Source organism: Zootoca vivipara, chromosome 4 (assembly GCF_963506605.1).
Source record: "Zootoca vivipara chromosome 4, rZooViv1.1, whole genome shotgun sequence".
NCBI classification, from domain to species: Eukaryota; Metazoa; Chordata; class Lepidosauria; order Squamata; family Lacertidae; genus Zootoca; species Zootoca vivipara.
The window spans coordinates 11592887-11605945 of NC_083279.1; the positions used below are offsets into that span (position 1 = coordinate 11592887).

At 42.2% G+C, this 13059-nt stretch overlaps 1 protein-coding gene across 1 annotated transcript in view; it reads right to left on the reverse strand.

Annotated features, from left to right (window-relative positions):
- Positions 1-13059, reverse strand: part of GPC6 (glypican 6) — a 710861-nt gene that overhangs the window by 37790 nt on the left and 660012 nt on the right. The window contains exons 5-6 of the mRNA XM_035116478.2: positions 9519-9649; positions 6618-6761 (exon numbers count right to left, since the gene is read on the reverse strand). Of these exons, the coding sequence (XP_034972369.1) occupies positions 6618-6761; positions 9519-9649 (275 nt within the window). The remainder of the gene's footprint in view (positions 1-6617; positions 6762-9518; positions 9650-13059) is intronic.

The following is a 13059-nucleotide window of genomic DNA, read 5'->3' on the forward strand; positions in this document are numbered from 1 at the left end:
GCTACTCAAAGATGAAATCACAATCATTAGTGTGGCATTTATATCCCATCTTTCTTTCACAATGAAGGGCAAAGTGGCAGACTTAGAATTCTCAAGTGGTCTCCCATTCATTTATGGACCAGTTCGGGACTTGCTTAGGTTCAGCTTTTTGGATTATACTGCGCCCTGGGACCAACTGCATCAAATGTCTAAATATTGGATTTCTGTATTTTACTATTTTGTTGGAAGCCACCCAGAGTGGCTGGGGGAACCCGGCCAGATGGGCGGGGTATAAATAATAAATTATTATTATTATTATTATTATTATTATTATTATTATTATTATTAATCTGGGAGATTCAGGGTTTGGTCCATTCACTGTGATTTGTGAAAGTTTTGGAAGTGGGTACTACTGGGACTTTGACGTTTGAGCTTCTTGATTCTTGAAGTCTTGAAAGCACAGATGACATTGTTTGTGGATTCTAGAAGATTGCTCATTTGATCATGACGGCTAAATAAAACCTGAAATGAAGTTGTTGAGTGAGGTGCCTTAGAAACTTGGAGGGAGGTGTCCTTCGTATCTAGATGACACCTAACCCCATTTCACTTTGTCATCAAAGTCAGGTGAGGCTATGGAGGTACAGGACTGAATTACTATCTGGACTTGATGAGGACCAATAATTTGAAGCTGAATCTTGAGGAAACAAGCACTGTGGGTCGATAGTTTCCTGGTCTGGAAAGCTGCTGTCTTAACTTTTCTGGATGGGGTTGCCCTCCTGCAAAGGAGCAGATAAATAGCTTGATCCAACATTGTCACTGGAACCCCAAGTGGCTCACAGCACCTTTGACCAGCTTTGCTTCATTGGTCAGTGGTGACTTTTCCTGGATAAGGATAGCCTGGCTGCAGTAAACAATTCTCTGGTAATCTCCAGGTAGAATTATTATAACGTGCAATATGTGGGGCTGCCATAGAAAAAACAGTTCGAAATCTTCAACTTGTACAGAATTCCAGATGGTTTTTCTTGAGGGAGCCAAATCACATCAGTTCTGAGGGAACCATACTTGCTTCCTGTTCAATGTCAAGGTGCTGGTTTTGGCCTTAAAGAGCTTGGGCCCCAAATATCTGAAGGAGCACCTCCTCCCATATCAAGCTGGACATACATTAAGATAACCAGAGGAGGCACTTTCCCCTGTTCCAGCTATTGGAGAAGTGTGTTATACATAAGCAGAAAAGAGGGCTTTCTCCATGGTAGCATCCAAGCTTTGGAATGTGTTCCTTTTGGCACCTTTTTATTTGCCTAATTTTAAATGATTATATTTTCAGCTGGTTGACTGGTTTTATTCCTCTCACTTTTATTATATTGATGTTTAATGTTGGCTTTGTATTATTATTATTGTAGATTTTAAATGTCTACTGCTCCGAAATCCACTTTGGGATGAAGGCTCAGTTTACAAGTTCTATAAATAGATAACTAAAATAAATAAATAAATAAATAAATAAAGATGAATAGCGACACATGGCTTTCCCATTCATATGCTACCCAGGGAGGGTGGGGTGGGGTGGGGGGAGAAATAACCATTAGCTGTAGCATATGGCTAAGCGGGAAGCTTGGTTATTTGCCTGCTGTTTCTGCAAAAATGCAGAAAAGAATCTGGCAGAGTCACACAATGCTAAATTTGTCACTGCAAGTTAATGGGAATGCATAGAGCAGATTGCCTTATTTATGCTGAGATTTGCTTGCCTTTCAGACACCTAGGACCAGCCGCCCAATATAGCTCCTGCAAATCCTTAGGAAAGACAGACATGAGTTGTTCTAAAATGATCCTGGAGTCAAGCTGCTGGTAAATAGCACAGCTTCAAGCCGTCACTTATCCCCCATTTTGTCAGCCTGTCTTATGAATTTACAGTGGTTAAGCTGACTCCTACCTGGTAAAATACACAAAGAAGATACAGTATTGCACTTGGTCTACACAATAGTATTTTTCACATTTAAGAATACCTATTCCTATTGTAGAATGAAGAATAAACCCATCTTTAAAGGTTTTTCTTTTTCTTTTTTAAAGAAAATGTCCCTGGTGGGGACATGGCAAATCATTTTACATCTTATTTATGGTTGTAAATGAAAGGGGGCAGGGGATGAATAGAAGAAATTTGCTGTGTAAAATAAATACTACTGTGCTAGTTGCATTTTCTGCCCTTGATTAAGACTCCAGGAAGTTTTATTTAAAAAACAAAGGGTAGAACCATTAAACTCAATGGGACTAATTTACACTAAAATCAGTGAGTCTCCTCTAAGTCTATGTGTGGATCCAACTCATTGGCCCCAATGCAGCCCCAATGAGGTGGGGAATTGGTGGCGCTCCAGATGTTTTTGGACGCCGATTCCTACCAGCCCAGCCCCATCCATTGGGGTGATTGAAGTCCCATTAGGGTTGATAGGAGTTGTAGTACAACATCATTTTGCCATGGGTTCCTCATTCTTAATGTATTGAGTTCTGATGTAGAAGCACCCATAGGCACCTGAAGTCAGTTCCATGGGGTGAAATTAGCACTACGGTATGATTGTAACTGCACATTCAGATGCTCAATTTTTCTAGATTTATCCAATTGAAAAGTCAGACCCTGTGGACCTGGCAGCTTATTCTTCTACCCATTTTCTGCCAAGTTGATTGGAAAGATTAGGCTTCTGTATTAGAGCTGCCAGATGTTCATTATTTCACTGTAGTACCAGTAAAGACACATTCCGGAAGGTTATATATATTTGGGTTTGAAAGCCCAGGATTTCAGATGTATTCAACAGTATTATAACCACATCATCATTATTTTGCCATGGCCCCCCACTCTAAGAATCTTCCTAATCCACACTAAGAATCAAAATTTTGTAACTCTAATTTAATTTATCCACCTCAAATTGAAAATGCAATGTCCTCAATTAGAGGGAGGGAGAAGGGTTCTCAGTGGCCACCTATGTGTTAATCATGGGCATTATTGCATCGGTTATCGTTGCAAGTCTTGGAAAAGACCAAGAGGTTTCTTGTTTTCACAAATTCAAATTTGAATATGTGTGAGCATGTGTAGACAGATAGGTAATAGATAGATAGATGGGCCTTTTTCACTGATAGCACCAGTGCTGTGGAATCCCTTCCCTGATGAAAAACCGGAAGCCCCAGCAGCATTGGCATTCCGTCGGCTCTTGGAAACATTTCTTGAAAGCATTTCCCTGATTGGCTTGTTTATCCAACATATGTTAATTGTGGATGCTTTAATGTAGCCGTTTTACTATGTATTTTAATTACAGCAGCTGTATTTCTAATTAGTTTTATTATTGTCATTTTACTATTGGTTTTATTTGTTTGTGAATATAACCCTGGTATTTCTTTTTGAAATGAAAGGTGGCATTATAATAATAGCAGTAGTTGTAGTAGTAGCAGCAGCAGCAGCAGCAAAAAATTATCTAGAGATCTTCAACCAGAGGCTGGACAGCCATCTCTTGGGGATTTATTTATTCATTCATTCATTTTATTAAATTCATAACCCACTTTTCCTCTCTCAGAAGAGACTAGATGCTTTAGCACTGAATTTTCTGCATTAAGCAGGAGTTTGGACTTGATGGCCTCAAGACTTCTCCACCTCTGGGATTCTATATTTTTTAGTTCTCAAAACCTCTTACGATTGTGTGTGACAAGAGATAACCCCAGCAACACGCTTCTTCTGTTTTTTTTTAAAGTGTAAGTTTATACCGATAGCCAAGACATGTAAGTGTTATGAATCCCTTTCATAATTGTACATTTGTAATAAAATGTTATTGCAGGCTTTATCTGTTGAAACTCTTTGAATAGGCTGCAGAGTTAGAAAACAGTAAAAAAAGAGAGGGGGTAAAATATGCAGACTTTCGCAATGAAAGTCAAGAGCTGCTTTTATGTACCACACATAACAGCATCACTTTTATATTTTGCATTCAAAGAGTCATTTTTGAGAAGAAGGGAGTGTCTTTCAGGGTCTGTCAAAAAACTTTCTTTTTTTGTCTGAGGGGACAAAAGAAGCGTTCCCAAAGGTTGAAGGCATTGATAACAAGAACACAGTTTCATATGTTTAATGTAGTTGTGAAATAAGTTTTGTTTGAAACGTGAATTCCTAAATTAAAGTTTAGCGAGCGAAGATGCATTATGCATATGGACACTTAACAACAATAAGTGCTTATTTAATTATGAGAGGAGCTGTAAAAATGAGTGTATTGTAAAGTTAATTGGGAGCTGAAGTGATTGCACTTTAATTTGACAGGCTCAGGATTACTTGTTTCAGTTTTGGGCGCATTCAATTTTCTCATGGACAGAAACGGATCTCTCCGTTGAAAAGCTGTTCTCGCCATTTCATCTTAGGAGTAATATATCATGACTAGTGAAATGCATGGCAAATTTGTGGGAATGTTTTAAATCTGCAGCATAGATTTGCCATTTGGAGTTCATATCATGGAGACTGGTTTGCTAATAGCATCAGCCAGTAAATCTGGGGAGGAAACTGTTGTTCTCCAGAGGTTGTTGGCCTGCCTCTCCCATAATCCCTGGCTATTGGTCATGATGGCTGAGGCTGACAGGAGCTGGAGTGAACACCATCAGGAGGGTCACAGTTTGAGCACCCCTGATCTGCTGGCTTCTGCTAGTGCTATTATAGTCTTTTTTTCCCTGCTGCTTTTCTGTGCAGGGCTGGAATGAACTATCTGGGGGTATTTCTTCCAAGTAAATAAGCATAGATCTCCTAGACCAGGGGTTCCCAAACTAAGGCCCGGGGGCCGGATGCGGCCCAATCGCCTTCTAAATCCTCCCCGCGGACAGTCCAGGAATCGGCATGTTTTTACATGAGTAGAATGTGTTCTTTTATTTAAAACTAGTGTCATTCAGCCCGTTAAGTAAACGGGCGCTAGAAAAGTGCGGGCATTCTGCTCAGAGGCGTTGCTGCCCGACAACCGAGACACTTGCACTTTATTATATAGGATGCATCTCTGGGTTATTTGAGGGGCCTGCCTGGTGTTTTTACATGAGTAGAAGTGTCCTTTTATTTAAAATGCATCTCTGGGTTATTTGTGGGGCATAGGAATTCATTCACATTTTTTTCTTTCAAAATATAGTCCCCCCCCCAGGTCTGAGGGACAGTGGACCGGCCCCCTGCTGAAAAAGTTTGCTGACCCCTGCCCTAGACAGAGTCTCTTGGATTCCCATCTCTCAGCTTTCTGGCAGAAGAAAAAAGTAAAGGTAAAGGACCCCTGGACGGTTAAGTCTAGTCAAAGGTGACTATGGAGTTGCGGAGCTCATCTCGCTCTCAGGCCAAGGGAGCCAGCGTTTGTCCACAGTCAGCTTTCTGGGTCATGTGGCCAGCAGGACTAAACTGCTTCTGGCACAACAGAACACCGTGACAGAAATCAGAGCACACAGAAACACCGTTAACCTTCCCACCGCAGCGGTACCTATTTATCTACTTGCACTTTGATGTGCTTTCGAACTGCTAGGTTGGCAGGAGAAGGGACCGAGCAATGGGACCTTGCTGCCATCCTGGCCCATCCATCACCATCCAGGTAAGCAACAATGGCACTTGTGTCGGAAGGATGGTTCTCCTCACCCTACATGCAGCTATTGTCTCACTGGAAGCAAGGCTGAGCACCCATACTCCCATGTGCTTCTCCTGTCCACCCCCATAGTCAGAAGTGCAAAGGACAATGTGGGGAAGGATGGAAAATGGCTATAGTGCACTTGTGTTCCTCAAAAGGCCATTCTCACATTCTGTTAGGCTAGAGCTCAGTAGATTCATCCGGTTATAGGAACAGTGTTGAGTAAGCAAGCAGGCAAGTCTTCAGCATAATTTTGAAACATCCCTAGTTTTTAAGAAAACATTTGTTTTGCAGGGTGATAATTGTTCACATCATACAAACAAGGTTTTGTTGTTACTAGCCAGCTGCTTTGGCCATGTATGGTGAAGCCACATACATAACCAAGATTAAGGGGGGGGGATGAGAAAATGATCTGTTAAATTCTAGCTGACCAAAATTCTTTCCTCCCTATATTTTTTAATGATTTGCAATTTGTAAAAATTAGAAAACGGCTATAGTGCATGAAGACACACAGGTCAGAATTATTTTATAGGTCCATACTTAGCTTTTTATGTCCTTCATTTAAGATTTAAATGAAGATCTGAGGTAGGTTGTTTTTCTAACATTTTAGGTAGATTCACTGAACCGCAAGAGTAAGCAATATTCAAGTCTCTGGCCTACAAAACTTCCCCAACTAACACAAACTTTTCCTACCATTGAATAAGTCATTCTGAAGGAAAAGGAGAGAAAAGCTTTCCCAAGGGAAATGCTTTGTAGGGTCACACATGACACATAGTTTTGTTGTTCTAGTGGTCTGCAGGAAAGATAATTGTTACTTCCAGTATTGTTAGTTTTTCACTGGCCAAATAATTCAACTATTTTACTATTCTTTCTTTTCAGAGTAAAATAGCTGTTCATTGTACTGTTGCACATTTTTATCTGATGGTGTCATGTAACAGGTATGAGCATCTAAGGGTGTGGAGAAGGTCAACTTTCAAAATAAAATTCCTTCCTTTTCATAACAATTGAGATCACTTTACCATAGTTATTACTTACCAGCCTGTCCAAACTTGTACCAGCAGCTGTTGTTGGTCTTTCCTCAGGATTATAGGGTCGAAAGCGGGTATTAAAGGTATCCGGAACAGAGCGGGAGGATCTTAAAGCTGGAGCTGGTTTAGGCTGTCCACATCCTTGAAAGACCTGGAAGAACCATACTAAGTTACTCGAAAGGTTCGCTCAGAACTGAATCTAGCAGCATCTTATTCTCGAGTCTCAATTTCGCATGGATAAATTTGATGACCTGGTAAAAGTGACTGATCAACAGCATCATCAACAATTGAATAAGCAGATTTTTTTTTTGTTACTGACTCGATGTGTTGTACGTCTAAGCACCAAGTTACATGAACTGGATTTCAAGTTGTGTCATCTGTATCAAAACAGATGCCTCACACATGCAATATGAAGGTCTGAGTTCAAAATACTTGAGTGGCTCTATTTTGGTTTTCAGTGAGACTAATCAATACCTTTGTTTTTTGACTATTTTTTTTTCCAACCTGCTACTCAAAAGCATGAACAAAAATTACCAGAGCATGGACCATCTCAAGGATCATACAGTTCTTCCTTTCAAGACCTTCTCTGGGCTCTTTCTTTCTTTCTTTCTTTCTTTCTTTCTTTCTTTCTTTCGTGGAACTGCACAAATCCTCGCAAAGAGTGGGTAGTTTCTTCAAGTGTGTACATTTAAGTCTTAAATTGTAAGTCTTAGAGAGTTCATGACTCTAAGTACATTCCATCGTTATTATCAAACAGCCTTGAAAACATTGCTTTTACTCATTGGCTACCTATTTTTTTGGTGAGCAAAAAACCCAACTTCAACGAAAGCGCAGCATTTGCGGTAAAAATCAAAACCCATGAAATTATGGCTCAAATTGCTCAGGACATTCACTGACTTCCTTAGGCCATTCACTTGATTTTTCTAATACTGTTGCTGTGCTACCTGGCAGTCAAATGTGTGAATGGGCTGCACTGGCAAGTGTTCTATTTCAGGTGTTATGTTCTTAAAGGAGTGTAACTTGTTTTTGGAATTAAAAGGAATTCTGTTTAAATTCTGTTTATTGGCTGCTCACTCTCCACCTTAGAACAAATCTACACCACCAGGTGCCATAGAAAAGCACTAGACATATCAAGAGATCCAACACACCCTGGTCACCATTTCTTTGAGCTCCTGCCGTTGGGACGGAGATCTAGAACAATGCAGGCAAGAACGAGCCGTCTCAGGAACAGTTTCTTCTCTAGAGCGATTTTGGCCTTAAATGGAAAGCCTGGACTTTGAAGTCATCTTATTTTACTTGTTATTTTGTAGTATATTTACTGTTTTTAATTAGGTTTTGTAATTTTGGATTGTGCGGAATGCTTTATCTGAGTGGATGTAGCAACCGAGTAATTTCGTTGTTCCCGCAAGGGGACAATGACAATAAAGATATCTTAAATCTTAAAACTTAGCCACTACCACTCCAGCTCCCATCTGGAGTGGGAGCTGTTTAAGCCTTATTTGTGTTTGATGAAGAGGCATTTGCATCCAGCCTTCCTGGTGTGTTTCCTGAGACCCACCAAACTGAGAAAAGCTATACAGTTGTGCAGTAAGCCACTGCTAGATCAATGGGAGAAGGCTTGTATTTGGATAAGAAGCTCTTGAAATCTCTTGAATTCAACTGTGCACCAAAGAATTATGAGCAACACAATCTACATAAATTGAAGGTGAAAACAATGCAGAAGGAGTGGACATATTGCAAAGGGGATTGTGTGACAGCAGCCTCAATATGGGGGGAGTGGGGGAGTGGGGGAGACAATCGGGTTAAAAATGAAAAGGAGGAAATTGATCTCATTGATTCTACTTAGTGATGTGTCAGAATAAAGACAGAGCTCTGCCAGAATAAAAGAGCATATTTGGAGGCTGAAGAATATAATGTCATGCTCCTGAAAGGTTTTAAAAATGAGTGCAGCGGATGCTTCGTTTAATCACTTTCCACATGTTATATTTTGAAAGGTAGTCAACATATAAGAAATCTAGATTGGACCTGGAAAAGCCCCATTCAGGTCAGGCTGGAGGCATGCAGATCTAGATAAATAACCATTTGTCATATTCATATGTCATATTAGATGTTAAGGGCCTTTGATTCAGGCTGACGTGAATGACCTCCGTCTGAGTTCTAGCTAGCAACGAGCTTGTCAGAAAAGGTTTTGCCAATGTGGAAAGCTGTAACATGGGAATTTCTGCATTGATAAAACAAAGCTGCATTGTCTGCAGCCGTAGGGCTTTTCTAAGTAGATAGGAGAGCGGAATGGACACATCCTGAGATATGGTGTTGGGGTTTAGGGGAGATCTGTGCACATTCGGGTGAATGCTGCTGAAGAAAAGCCCAGGAGTGGAACACATGCTATCAGCTCTTAAGGAAACCACAGGCAGGATCCCTGCTTGAGATCCCTTGATTGCCTGCTCAAGACCTACTGAGAGTTCAAGCCTCTTCATGCCTTCATTCCAGCCCTTGCACAGGACTTCAGAAGCCTGGAAAGCAGATTTCAGGCCAGACCTTTCAGGAAAAATAGCGAAAAATGCTCCAGATGCTTAAAATAACACTTACTCCAAGCCTAACACATTTCAGAACAAATCCTTCCTCGGGGAGGAGGAACACACTATAAATATACCAATAACATGCATAAGAAATGGGATAGCAAAGCAACTAATGTAATAGATTCTAATAGCCATGTTTTACTCTATACTTTACCAGCCCATTTCATAGAATAAATCATATGGCAAGCATCTGGAGTTTCTCCCCCTTTTTTCCTGCCAGTTATGGTGGTCATCTGGATATTTAAGGAAAGAAAAACCAAATTTCTAAAGAAGCAATGGTAGAGTTGCTATCTAGCTGAGGCATTTAGTAGCAACAATGTGTCTGATACCTTTGCTGTCACGTGTACACTGTTTTCTTGCATGTTCATGATGGCTTCAGAAATCTTGACATCAATAGGATCCATAACAGATTCAATGTTGAATGGTCCCTCTAATCTGTCTGCTACCAAAAGCATAGCATCTGTTGAAAGACAAAGCAGCCAGCCGTCAGATAATAAGTAACTATGGAGCCTCACATGATGTAACACAAAGGGTCCTGACAGATGATTCAACTTCAGAAACTTGCCATTGTCTCACAGAGAGACAATGGAAACCAGGTGTGTCTTTCCTATATAAGCACATAAAATATGTCAGTACTCAGCTGGAGAAAAAGTTGAGAGCACCTGAATTGGACACCAGCAGGAGAAAGAAAGAGGAGGAGAGGGAGGGAGGGACACACACACAGAGAGAGAAGGAGTACTGCAAATTCAGGCAACAGGTGTACCAAAAAGTGGAGTTGTCTGCCAGTGATGTCACAGACTCACTCACTCACTCACTCACTCACTCACTCACTCACTCACTCACATATATTTTAAAAGGTGTACCTAGAAAGCTTTGTTATGCATTACACAAGTGTGTTTTCAACTTCATGTACCAATTCAACAAAAGCGGCTTGGGTAGCAGTCCTTTATTTTACATTTACATCTGTCAGGGCTGGTTCAGCTGCAGGTCAGCATGGAGACTCAGTGATGAGCAATAAAGTTAATTCAGAATACAAACAGAGAAACTTGCAGGTAAGACTGGCCCCGGTAAAGCAGTTGGTAGAACGGACAATCTGTGCCTCCTACTTCCCCCCAAGTCTCCTCCCCATCCAGCTGTTTCCCCAGCCATCTGAAACTCCATCGGGGAGGGGCCCTCTGAGCTCTTTGCTCTGCTACAAGCAAAGCCTTTCATGCCCTTGGAGACAAGGGAGGAGAGGAGCTGAATAGAGTAGGACCGGCAGACTCCTGAGAGTCTGCTGCAGCTTCAGCTCCCACATCTTCAGTGCTTGCCCTGCATTTTCAGTCCTTTCTGCCCTTTCTTCTTCTTCTCTCTCTCTCTCGGCTGTTGCTTGTTCAGCATCCAACCATTCTGCCCCCTTTCATCCTCTAACCTTGCTCAGCGTCCCACCACCACTTCCTTGGCTCTGAGCCTTCCTCTTCTGGGGCGTCCCTAGTAGGTTCTCCAGCTGAATCCTCCCACCACTCCTGATCAGCCAGCCAGGCCCTGACACCTTCCCACTCTCCAAAAAGCTCAGTGTGGAACATGTATCATTGCATTTTATCTTCATGACATCCCTGGGAAGTTGGCTAAGACAGAGGGACTGGTTCAAAGCCACCCAGTGATCTTCATGGCTGATCAGGGTTTTGCTCTTTGGCCTCTCAAGTCCATGTCCAACGCTAGCCTGGAACAGTGACCCCAGCTGTTAGGGAAGAGCCACAGCTCCATGACAGAACAGATGTTTGGCATGAAGAAGGTCCCAGTTTCAACCCTTGTCAGCTTCAGGTAGGGATGAGAAAGCGAAGAGACCTGCCGTTTTTTCATTGGTGCCATGCAGATTTTGCTTATTTGCCAGCCACAGAAAAGAATGCAGCCACCCCACCTTCCTCTGTCACCCATCTTGGAAATTATTGAGAAGGTAGCACTAGAAGCAAACAATTGAAAGCCCAGATGAAATGCATGATAATAATAATAATAATAATAATAATAATAATAATAATTTATTTATACCCTGCCCATCTGGCTGGGTTTCCCCAGCTACTCTGGGCGGCTTCCAACAGAAAAATGAAATGAAACAATCTATTAAACATTAAAAGCCTCCCTAAACAGGGCTGCCTTCAGGTGTCTTCTAAAAATCTGGTAGCTGTTTTTCTCTTTGACATCTGATGGGAGGGTGTTCCACAGGGCGGGCGCCACCACCGAGAAGGCCCTCTGCCTGGTTCCCCACAACTTGGCTTCTCGCAATGAGGGAACTGCCAGAAGGCCCTCGGTACTGGACCTCAGTGTCTGGGCAGAACGATGGGGGTGGAGATGCTCCTTCAGGTAAACTGGACCGAGGCCATTTAGGGCTTTAAAGGTCAACACCAACACTTTGAATTGTGCTCGGAAATGTACTGGGAGCCAATGTAGATCTTTCAAGACCGGTATTATGTGGTCTTGGCGGCTGCTCCCAGTCACCAGTCTAGCTGCCGCATTCTGGGTTGTAGTTTCCGGGTCACCTTCAAAGGTAGCCCCACATAGAGTGCATTGCAGTAGTCCAAGCGGGAGATAACTAGAGCATGCACCACTCTGGCGAGACAGTTTGCAGGCAGGTAGGGTCTCAGCCTGCGTACCAGATGGAGCTGATAGACAGCTGCCCTGGACACAGAATTGACCTGCGCCTCCATGGACAGCTGTGAGTCCAAAATGACTCCCAGGCTGCGCACCTGGTCCTTCAGGGGCACAGTTACCCCATTCAGGACCAGGGAGTCCTCCACACCTGCCCGCCTCCTGTCCCCCACAAACAGTACTTCTGTCTTGTCAGCATTCAACCCCAATCTGATGATGATGATGATGATGATGATGATGATGATGATAATAATAATAATAATAATAATAATAATATATTTATACCCCGCCCATCTTGCTGGGTTTCCCCAGCCACTCTGGGCAGCTTCCAACAGAAAAATAAAATAAACATTAAACATTAAAAGCCTCCTTCATAGTTGGGTGTCTGCAAATATTTAAGCCAGATGTGTATAAATGCTTTGAAGATGGTGTGGCCCACAATACAGAGAGGTGTTCTGAAAAACTAAGTATTGCTTCCTAACGGAACTCTAAGCATCACTGTTAGGTGGTGACACAGTCTACTCCATAAATGCTTATCCACATGGGTCCATGTGTGTCAGCCTGTTGTTTGTGGTTTCTTGGCATGTATTTGTGAGAGGCGACTGGCACATCCCTCTGGAAATCGGGGATGATGACTTAAAGGATTCTAAAGGATCTATTCTGGCTCCCAGTACATTTCCGAGCACAATTTAAAGGGTTGGTGCTGACCTTTAAAGCTCTACATGGCCTTGGAGGACTTTAAGGTCCTCAAACAACAATATTCTGGAGACCCCGAGCCATAAGGTGGCTAGATTGGCCTGTACTAGGGCCAGGGCCTTTTCAGTATTGGCCCCAACTTGGTGGAACACTCTTTCACAGGAGACCAGGGCCCTGCGGGATTTGTCATCTTTCCGCAGGGCCTGCAAGACAGAGTTGTTCCGCCTGGCCTTTGGGTTGGACTTAGCCTGACCCCTGTGTTTTCCTCCCTCATGGCTTGGATTTATGGACTACTTAAAATGAGGCTGCATTTTAAATTTTAATACTGTATTTTAATCTGTATTTTAATTAATTTCTTTTTATGTTTTATTGTAATTTTATTGGTGTGAGCCGCCCTGAGCCCGGTTTTGACTGGGGAGGGCGGGGTATAAATAAATTATTATTATTATTATTATTATTATTATTATTATTATTATTATTATTAGCCCAAGATACCTGGAGTGTCTCCACCCCCATCGTTCAGCCCAGACACTGAGGTCCAGCTCTGAG